Raw genomic sequence first — 10,786 nt, forward strand, 5'->3', positions numbered from 1 at the left:
TATCAGGGATTTGCTAGAGAAGGCGGACAAGACACTCTGCAAAAAAAGATCGAATGACCCCGAATGCCCGTTCTTCCAGTTTTTACCTAAGGAAAAGAACATGAGGTACAATCTTAGAAATACGTCAGTCTCTGTCCCTAGAATCTACACTGCCAGGTTTAAGAACGTTTTTAGTAACATAATAATTTTTAGATATGATATGTAAATAGTTTTTTGAGTTTATATTGTAACTTAGGATATGTGATTTTATTTTAAGAAATAAAGATTATTATTATTATTATTATTATTATTATTATTATTATTATTAAGTAGATCATTGGATATTTTCCAGCTGGGGAATATTCAGTCACCTGATTCAGATTTAGACCATTCACGCTCAAGAAAAAATTTAAAATTTATTCTATGAGCGCACGTTAGATACGTACGAGATGTTAGTTAGTCTACGAAGCATGTAGCACCGAGTTGGCTTTAACCAATCTCGGGTCACACAAGCGCGGATGGAATGATTGTTTTCTTCAATTTTCCACTTTTCGTAAAAGCTGAGGGAACTTGTTAACTTCGTTTATTCAGCTATTTTGCTCAACTGGTACCAAACAAGGAAATTGATCGAGGACATTTTTTGTTAATATATTTATCCTGAACTCAAATTTTTGCTCCGGGTGTTCGAGTTACAAGTGAAAAATGTACTGAGACAGCTATCGGTTGAATCAGAAAACTTCAACCGCATGCTGGAATGCTGAGCACATTTACAATTAATGTTAAAAATTTACTGTGGCAACTCTCGGTTAAATCAGAAAACTTTAACCACATGCTGAAGCGCTGAGCACATTTAAAATTATTCTTCTGCGCGGTAGCGACGGGAAGGAACCAATATTGTGGCTACTGGAACAGACTTGTGAGGTATGCTTTTATAGCTAAAGGTCCTAGTAAAGCGTAGAAACTTAAACGCTGCAGAATTTGCAACTCATACTGAAATTTTGAAGGTAACCAGCTGTTTAACTATTGGGACAGCGTTGTACTTTTTTCTAGACCATAAAACGTTGATGTCAAGTGCAAAATATTTAAGTGAAACTTCAAAGATACGTACCATTAATGAACAAATAGAGAAGCCTCGACTGTGATCTGTTCTGTTGTAAAGCACCGAGGAAGCGGCTAGAGCACGAAAGAAGTGTAGGGAGAAAGACGAGACTTAATGGAGTGTTTCTCCCCACTTCTTAAGTGCTTTACAACAGAACAGAGCACAGTCAAGGCTTCTCCAGTTATTTTATAAAAAAGAATCCGTCAAATTCCTCACGCCTTACTTTCAATTTTCAACATCAACTTTATTTCCAAAGCGAACAACAGTGTCGTCAACATACTCTATACTCTAATAAAGCACGCTGCAATGAGCCCATCAGAATCCTTGTTGGAATGGTTCAAATAATCTTATTGGTTGAACAGGACTAAAGTTGTCAAATGTTGAGTAATCAATGTTACATTTGTCATCCAGTACCGAGGAAAAGTTTGAGATTTCTCTTAAAGCCACACAGTTATTTTCAAGAAAATTCAATTGACGGAAAGAGAGCAGATACACAAATTTCAAATCGGGGATTTCACTGTTTTCTCGCACTTGAGGTAATTCGTTGTTGGCCCAATCGCGAATCACCTTCTGGCAAAACAAGTATTTCCCAATCCCTGCTTTTCTAATGACAAGAATAGATTTAACATTCTCCTGATCATCAATCATGCCTAGAAATATTTCTCTGCGTCGCTTGACTGGAGTACCGCTGACTTTTTTGTAGTACTCAAGCTCTTTACTCCTTGAATAATATGTCTCGTCATTCCTGATCAGGGCTTTTCTTCCATGTTGTATGAGAATATAAGTTAATATTTCGTCTGTTTTCGCGTTGGAAATCGTTTGAGAAGCGAGCAGCCTGGGTTGGAACTCCGTTTGGCCTATAATGGAAGTCTGTAAAGCTGTAATGTACGCACTCACCGCTAAAGGATTAAAAATAAATGTACTTAATAAATGATATGAACACGAGGATAGGAGTTAAACTACTTACATTCTTACTCCACACTCTTCAAATCTTTCGAGGACAAGCCGATATTAACACACAAGCTTTTAAGAAAATAAAGATCTTCAGCTCTGATCTAAATACTTCGTATCAAAACAATCGCAACGATGAAATGCGTCGACAGTCACGCGCCGTTGTCAAATTTTTTTTTGTCAAATTTTAAATGTTTTGAATGAAACAGTGTAGCACCTATTTGTTGAAAAAAATGAAGAAAAGCCGTTCTTTTTGTTGCCTGTAATCAGTTGCGGGTAAAAAACGACTATATTTTGCCGTTAAATAAATATCGCTACATTCAATTCTCACCGAATTGGCGTGACATTGCAAACTCTAGAAAACATTTCACTAAAAGAATCGAAAATGGTTTTTCTATTCCGATAGATTATTTCCCCTACTGCCCTTAAAGAACCAATTTCGGAAACACCCTAGTTTGGGAAAGAAGGCGGCCGCGTGGGGAAATTTATCCGCGACTCAAATATCTCTCTCTTTCGCTTATTTAAATGCAACGCAATTTTCTAGGATTACGTACCTCCAAAACAAAACGGGGAAAGGATATCAGTGAAACAATGCTCTTTTCTCTTTTTCAAAGGATTAAGCCTGGCAATTTTCAATTCTGCATAGAAGCATAATAGAGTCTGTCGTATCGGTCATTGTTAAAACTGTCTTTGTTTGATGCTACTTTTCGACATAGGAAAAGTAAGGCGGACAAAAATATTCACCGAAAAATAAATATTTCTTTACCAGCTCCAATTATGACAGGGGATTAAGTTTGAGTGGTAAAACAAAGGATTATGTTGACAGAAATACCGGAGGTAAATTATATTCGTTACATGAGGTCACACAACTTGGGTAATAGTCACGGTGAAAATTTGCATATTTGAGCGGTCGAACGAAAAAATTCATTTCTCGAAAACTAAAATATATTTTCACAAAAAAACTACGCCACAATTATCAGGACATATTGGGATATAAAATATGAAAGTAGGAGTGAAAACGAATTTTGGGCGACTTGCCACAATATTTCAAATTTGTTTGATTGATGCTGAGATCCTCTCTTAAATGTACTATCTATCAAAAAAATTGTGTTCGAAAAATGACAAAATCATGTGGAACCACCAGAGTCTCTCACTAGTAGCTGATGGAATTGACAGATGGGACTGTGAAAACCCACTTAAATCATTGGAGAATTTTTCACTTAACCCTTTAACTCCCATGAGTGACCAAGACAGAATTTCTCCTTACAATATCAATACAATATCAACCAGATAGTGATGAGAATAAAGAAAAATATCAATTTGGGGATAATTAGTTGATCCAATACTAAATTCTCTGAACTAACATTATAAGAATTGTATAGTTGACAGTGAGGAGAATTACAAATTTGATCTGGGAGTTAAAGGGTTAGGAACTTTGATTGTCAAAATCTAATTAGTAAGTCTTCCAACTGTCTGCCATGCAATTCTTATGATGGATAATTCTTATGATTAAAGAATTTGGTATTGGATCAACTAATAATCCCCTAATTGATATTTTTCTTTATTCTCATCACTTGTTTGCTTGATGTTGTATTGACATTTGTTGTGAGATTGGCCCAGAAGATTTTCCCCTTTCTCTCAAGCTCTCATCCAATCAAATTCAAAACTTGAAATAATCAGGACTTGATGACTGGCATTTTCCAACACTAAATTTTACTTTGTTTCACTCTGAGTTCCCATTGCCTCCCTGTGATATTTTCCTTTGTTCTGATTGGTCATTATCATAACTCGAACAAAAAGAGCTCTGATTTGAGAAAAAAAAAAAAAATACTCAGATTGTACATGTACCTATCAGCTCCTGTCTTCTTGTTGTACACTCATTGACTATTTCTTCAGGGATGACACCTTCTACCATTTTCTTATTTGAGAAAAAAATACTCAGATTGTATATGTACCTATTAGCTCCTGTTTTCTTGATGTACACTCATTGCTCATTGATCATGTCTTCTGAGATGACACCTTCTACTACTTTGGACCTGTTAGGTAATAATTTAAATCAGCAATAGTTGTATAAAAATGAAAGAGCCAATTAAGATATTTTAGTTTAATTTTTTGGGAGATTTTTAGCTCAAGTTATGGCATCTTAATAATAGCTGGATCAGGGTTATTGAATTTCTAGCCTTGTGATTGGCTAAACAGCTAAATGAAAATAAAATGAAAGTCGCGAGAATGAATAATCTTACCCATGATTTCCCTCAAAGTAATAAGCCTTCCAGCACACAAGGTCAATGACTCCTTTTACCTCAGATTCCAAACCAATTTGCAACTGGGTGAAGGCTGCAGTGTGTTGTAACTTTGTTCTGGGGAAAATAATTTTTCACTTTTTCTAATAGGAAGTTCCTTTGATATACATTGTGGAATAAAAATCAGCAATAAAAACGACCAATTTTTTCACCTTCCCAAGTCATTTCAAATATGAAAAAATTAGCATATAAATTTAATAGTTAAAAAAAAAAACAGATGAAAATGTAACAAACATCTTCTCAAATGTAGTGGATGATCTTTTCTGTTGTTCTTGTCAACTCTTGAAAATCTCGGTGTCAATCCAATCCATAGTCATAGGAATTCAATTGTGGCCTCACAGTTGACATGTTTAATGCCACACTGTTCAGGTCATTTTTTGCAAACATTTAGTTCTGTTTCTCATTTGTTATATCAATATAAATTTTTACCTTGTTCCTTCTTTAGGACCAGAATTTTAACTTTTTTATGACAAAAAAATTTTTCCACATTCTTTAATTCCCCCTATCATCCATCCTGTAGACCTTATCATTTCAATCATTCTCAGGGATTTTTTCAGAAAACCTAAGGGCTTCACTTGTTTTTCAAATTTTGGCCAGATATGATCTTCTCTCTGCAGAAATTTAGGTGTTGATGTAAAAATTTGCATTGATAATCAATTATCCAAAACTATTTTTAACAATAGCACAGTGCTTGGACTGTAGTCATTTTTCCAATGCAAATTCAAATTAGAAATAAGTGCCATAAGACATAAATGATCACACTACAATTGCAACTCAATAATTTTAGGAAAACTGATAACTCATCTGTAAAAAAGCTCAAAGAAGGAAAGGCACTTTTTTCCATTCAAAATCTAAATACTACACTACCTTAAGATACTGACAGTGCTAAATAAATTACTAACAGCTTGCTGTCCTAAGTTAAAACTACAAAACTGTTTAACCTTTTTTTTTTAATTTTTTCTTTCCTTTTTTTAACATAGTAATGCAAGGTAATGTAGTATTGTTATTGTGCCACAATAAAAAAAAAACCCTTGAAAAATCAATGAGAAATTTTCCCTTTCACTCTCATAATTTGGTTTTTCAGCATCACATAAGTCCAAGCTTCAAAAGCCCTCTCCCCCTAACTGGCAATCCCTCTCACATTTGAACCTTTGAAGATGGACTCATTAAAATTTCCACCTCACCGCAGGTGTACATGTATGTTGCTGATAAGAGCTTTTACTTTTCGCACACATAAACATCATAACTATGCGTTCATCAGTTTTTTATGACAATTCAAACTGTAAATCCTTTATGATTACAGTAGGATACTCTGTAACAAAGCTGTGACAAGTTCAGAAAAATTCCTTCAGAAATGTATAAAGAACTGTGAGGAGAATATACATCCTGATGTTAGGGAATAAATGGTTGATACTCACCTGGTGTATTAATAATGTTAATGTTTGTATCTTTCCAATCGACATATGTTGCTGCAGATTAAAACAACATACATATATACAGTTGTATCTTCTTGAAATATACAAAGAATATTATTTCATTATGCAAATCATATAAAAAACCAGAATTTCTACTGTATTTAAGACATAACATCTTCACTAGGCCTTGTGAACATACTAAAAAAGATGTAGCAATGTTGCTATGGCAACCATGTGTAAAATCTCCAAACTGTATATTCCTGAGATTTTTGTTTCTCTATTTACTACAGCAAATTAAATGACCTTGAATTCTACTTTCTTGGGAGTTCTAAAAAGATTGAAAAAGGATCTCTCTATCCAGGCTGAAATTCAAACATGGTTACATGTGTATGAATATCATATATTTGAATTCACAATGATAAAGCAGCAGTGAAAACAACACCTGTAAAAAATTCAGGCCTATACATTTTAACCCATGACCTCTGGGATACCAGTGCAATGCTCTATCAACTGAGCTACAAGGCTATAACAAGCCAACTGGGAGTTGGTCATTTTGTTGGTTTGTAATAAATCCATTGGTGATCGATAAATGACTGTGATTATATGAATGTCATACATCTGATTTGTGGTTTATTTAATAAATCATAGTACTGTTACTTAATACCAACCTGTATGGTTATTCCTCGCTGTCGTTCCAGATCCATGGAATCCATAGTGGCTCCTACATTGTCCTTACCTCGCACCTGGTTAGAAAAAAAGGATGAATACCAAACAACCAAATCTAATGCATGGATATATCAACACATTTTTCTTGAGCGAAGAATTTGTTTCTCATCAATAAAGTATTAAAAAAAACCCTGAGATTTACTGTATTAATGCTTTGGAGTTACAGTGAGATTATGTATCTTGTATCTTCACATTTGTTTGTCATAAGAAGTCTGATCATACTGGTGAGAGTGGTTCCCTGAAGGACTGTTGTTGGTAGAAGTGACTCAAGTTTTAACAATACCAGTGTGTTACAATATAATCTAACAAACAGAAAGAATGTTATACTCCTTTAGACTTCACTACTTTATTAAACAACTTTTAATATTTTTAATGCAGAGCAAGTCCAATAGGAAATACAGTAATTATCCTCAATAAACTTACTTAAGCCCACAACAATCTGTGTCTTGCCTCGCCACTGACACAAACTCACAGTTTTCTCCAAAGTTCCTTGGATTAAACAATCTTCACAATAGCCCTCTCACTCTGTGTATAGCTTTCCAAGCAGTCATTCACTTCTGACAACAACAACTACTACTACACAACTGAGTCCTTATAGACATTTACAAAGTATTCTAGAACATTCCAGAAACTTACAGCACAACTGTCTCAGTGGACTGGTATTACATCATGACTGCATGACCTAATGAAATGTTCTGTTATGTTCCATGGAATGCTTCTCAGCATGACAAAACATTCTTACCAGAAAATGTCTAGATACTTATTTCTACAGTCACTATCCATAACAAGTGGAAGTCATAAAGTCATAATCATTTGACACAAGTGGTGAGTTCCACCAAGGTTGTCAAATCATCGATCTTTACTGCCAACAGCAGTCCTTTCCAGGGCTACTCTAACCCAGACAATCAGACAACACAATCAAATATTATTACTGCAAGTTGTAAAACCTTTGCTACTTAGAAATAATTGATTGAAGAAGCTGTGGTTTAAACTTTACATCAACTTGATATTAACAAAGTCTTTGTTTCAGAGATATTATCAGAACTCTCTTCAACCTATGGAAGTTTGACACCTCTTGAACTTTTAGTAAATTTCAATCCACAACACATGTTGAGACAGGGCAAAAATCACTATTTGTATAATCACTCAAAACCCATGGGAAATTGGCTTTGAACTGTTACAATGTGTATCAAAATCCATTTGTGAAAAAAATTTTTTTGGTCTTGTCAGAATTCCTATCAACCTACAGAAGTTTGATATCACTTAAACTTCAAGTAAATTCTGATCCATAACACACACTAAGGAAAAAAACTGCAGTAAAGATTTCAACAGGAAACCACAGGGCAAAAATCATTATTTGTATAATCATGCAAAACCCATGGAAATTAAACTTTGAACTGTTAAAACAAACATCAAAGTCAATTAGTGAAATATTTTTTTTTCCTCTAGTCATGAGCATGGCACTAAAAAAAAATTTAGAATCCTTGTGAGGAATAGAATCTCAGACCTTCAGATTCACCACTTTGATGATCTACTACTGAGTCACAGAGACTTTGCTGTGAGCTCAATTGTTACAAGGTCCACATGTGAGATGCATCCTGCAAAGTAGGATTGGTAATGTTGAAAGCATTTCTAAAGGCAAATCAAAGTCCATTGTTCTCACCTCATGCATTTGACTGATTCTTCCAGTATAAAACAAAAGTCTCTCTGTGAGTGTGGTTTTTCCAGAGTCAATATGGGCAGATATACCAATATTTCTGATTTTTGACACATCCTTCTGTCAAAAAAAGGAGACAATGTTACATGTATGCCCAATGTACACAGCCATGCCCAATTCCCAAATTGAAAGTGGTTTAGCATGATCTGTACTCTTATATCGACAATGATATTCATTATCACAGAGGTCAAAATTTGCTACAGACTCATGCGGCCCAGCCAGGTGAATCAGCAAAAACTTTTGAGCAATGTGATGATGGACATCATTGTATAGAGAACATGCTAAACCCCTGTCAATTCCTTTTTTACCACAATAATGATGTCAAACAAAATGATTCTTTCAGTGATAAAGGCATTGCATGACCAGTTGATGCAAGCAGCGCTGCTCATGCTCTTATCAACAACAGCAAATTGGTCGATCAAATTGCAACATTACTGCTGATCATAGAAAAGAAATGTTTCAAAATTACGCATGGCATCCAGTAATAAAAAATTCCCCAATTTCAAGGGCCTGTATTCATGAATGAACACTAAGGAAAAAATTTAAGTTTTTGCTAATTAATGTTAGTAGTAGCTGGAAATAGGGTAAAGTAACAGGAGAATATCATTCATTGGGAATAAAAGATAAGGCTGTGTTTAAATGCTAGGTAGCCAAATATTTTCACAGAATTTCTACTGAAAGATTATTCTTTAGAGTATCAAATATTAGTTTAGAAATATTAATTAAGTAATTCCAAAAATTATTTTGGCTTTTTACTACAGAGCACAAATTATCAGAGCAGAAGCATACTATAAAATTGCAAGGTTTTCAACAACTCTAAAACATTTCTCACCTAGTGATTTCATAGGATCTAAGTAAATGCTTAGAAAATTTGTTCTCTAAAACACCACAATAATTTTTGGAGTAGCTTGGCATTCCTAAACAATCAGTAGGTTTGCAAGAGAAATTTTGGGGAAAATCAACATTACTTTACTTTAGTAATAAGAACTTGGTGTTTGATCAAGATACCAGATAAGTTTGAGTATTCTCATTAACTGTTTGCTGGAGAATGGATGGATGTTGAAGGGAGAAGTGACATGTTAATCACTTCTGGGAGTCAGAGGGTTAATGAACAGCCTGTGAAAGTTACCACTGACTGTTGAACTCATAGGAACATTTTCACCGACAGTTTTGAAAGACTGTTCCTTGTAATACAATAAATAAAATATATACATTTTTAACCCCGGTGAAAATGAAGTCAAAAACTGTCGATCTCCTTGAGAAACTTGAGCACTCACCGTTGCTTCAGAGGCAAAAAACCGAGCCTTCACCTACGAAAAAAAAGCATTCGTTCGTAAGATTCAGGATTAATTACTAACCAAAGGAAACAAATACGAGCAACTTGTACTCCCTAATATCATATTGAACTCAATCTGGATTTATTATTTCCCATATTTATCAAAATACGAAAATAATCAGTTTAAAATCATATTACTGTTTTGATTTTTTATTCTCTCGTTCTATAACTTCTATAACTTTCTGATTTTAACAAATCACAACCGATACGATAGTCCTAACTGTTTGAGAAAGATGTACGATTATGTAAGCTTTTCACTTCTTCGTGACTGAGGATTCTCGTTTAGTAAAAATTAACAAAAACTTAAATTACGGTCTAAACATCAAGGTTGCAAATCTTACATTACGAGAAAGAAGACGAAGTCCAGATCGCTGGATCAACAGTGTCGCTAAACCCATATTTCGAGCTAAAACATCATAGTCCGTATATCTCAGGAAATCTTTCAAAGTAATTTTTACCAGGCGCACGTGAAAGGAGTTTGCGCATGACCAGATAATGACTACTGCTGTTGACCAGTTTTGTGGAAAAAAAAGGAAGCCGGCTCCAAACACATACCACGTGCCATATCAAAATGTACATTTTAAAATTTTTACTAGAAACTTCAATTTATATTTATTAGCGTTCCCAAGAGTAACCCTCCGTTCATTGGCTTTATGATACGACTTCTATAATACGACTTTTAAGATACGACTTTTAAGATACGACTTTACGCGCCGCCATTTTTAAAAACAGCTGAGTAACCAGGCCCAATACCCGCAGAGTGCGCGGTTCAATTTGGTTCTTGTAAAAAACAGAAACCATAATTTGAATCAAGAATAGTTTTACTTGTGACTCCGTCTCCTACGTGTAAATACAGATCACCAAAAGATAGATCAAAGTGACTCTATGATGAACTCGTGGATATACTGCACAGAATACATGGTACCGGATTTAACTAAAAGCCAATGACCCTGAAATTTCAAGAAATATAATTGAACAGTTATTCCCACAAGAGTCGCAACAAATTCATCAGCCATATTCAATTTAATAAATCGACACTCTTGGTCTGTACTCTTATCTACAACGATATTCATCATCACAGTGGTCAAAATCTTGTGGACTTACTTGGCTGCGCCTCGTGAGTTCGCAACAAAGTTTGAGCAAAGTGATAACAAGATCTAACAAATATCGTTGTCGATTAGAGGACTGACCACGCCAAACCACTTTCGACATATTTGTTACCACAGTATTGACGTTGAATAAAACGATTCTTCCAGTGCG

At 34.7% G+C, this 10,786-nt stretch overlaps 2 protein-coding genes across 4 annotated transcripts in view; both read right to left on the minus strand.

Moving 5' to 3' along the window:
• LOC131773602 (protein NLRC3-like) overlaps positions 1–10,786 on the minus strand; it is a 180,721-nt gene that overhangs the window by 102,901 nt on the left and 67,034 nt on the right. The window lies entirely within an intron of this gene.
• On the minus strand, positions 1,302–10,171 carry LOC131779989 (elongation factor G, mitochondrial-like). Of its 2 annotated transcripts, none has more exons than XM_066168080.1 (8): positions 9,868–10,171; positions 9,468–9,500; positions 8,137–8,247; positions 6,416–6,490; positions 5,751–5,801; positions 4,273–4,389; positions 3,985–4,065; positions 1,302–1,977 (listed from the first exon to the last, which is right to left on the minus strand). In XM_066168080.1, the coding sequence occupies exons 1-6, from the start codon at positions 9,922–9,924 to the stop codon at positions 4,333–4,335; spliced, it is 384 nt and encodes a 127-aa protein (XP_066024177.1). In that variant the 5' UTR covers positions 9,925–10,171; the 3' UTR covers positions 1,302–1,977; positions 3,985–4,065; positions 4,273–4,332. The 2 variants fall into 2 exon arrangements, with proteins under 2 accessions (XP_066024177.1, XP_066024176.1); XM_066168079.1 differs by having other exon boundaries at positions 8,137–8,250; positions 9,868–10,161.

Source organism: Pocillopora verrucosa, chromosome 6 (assembly GCF_036669915.1).
Source record: "Pocillopora verrucosa isolate sample1 chromosome 6, ASM3666991v2, whole genome shotgun sequence".
In the NCBI taxonomy this organism is placed as follows: domain Eukaryota; kingdom Metazoa; phylum Cnidaria; class Anthozoa; order Scleractinia; family Pocilloporidae; genus Pocillopora; species Pocillopora verrucosa.

Excerpts from the sequence above, each read along its gene's own strand:
- LOC131779989 (XM_066168079.1), bottom strand. The coding sequence starts at position 9,924 with ATGGGTTTAGCGACACTGTTGATCCAGCGATCTGGACTTCGTCTTCTT. Across the intron at positions 6,491-8,136 it reads GAATCAGTCAAATGCATGAG|GTGCGAGGTAAGGACAATGT; the intron begins GTGAGAACAATG and ends TTTTCTAACCAG. Across the intron at positions 4,390-5,750 it reads TAACATTATTAATACACCAG|AACAAAGTTACAACACACTG; the intron begins GTGAGTATCAAC and ends TATTTTCCCCAG.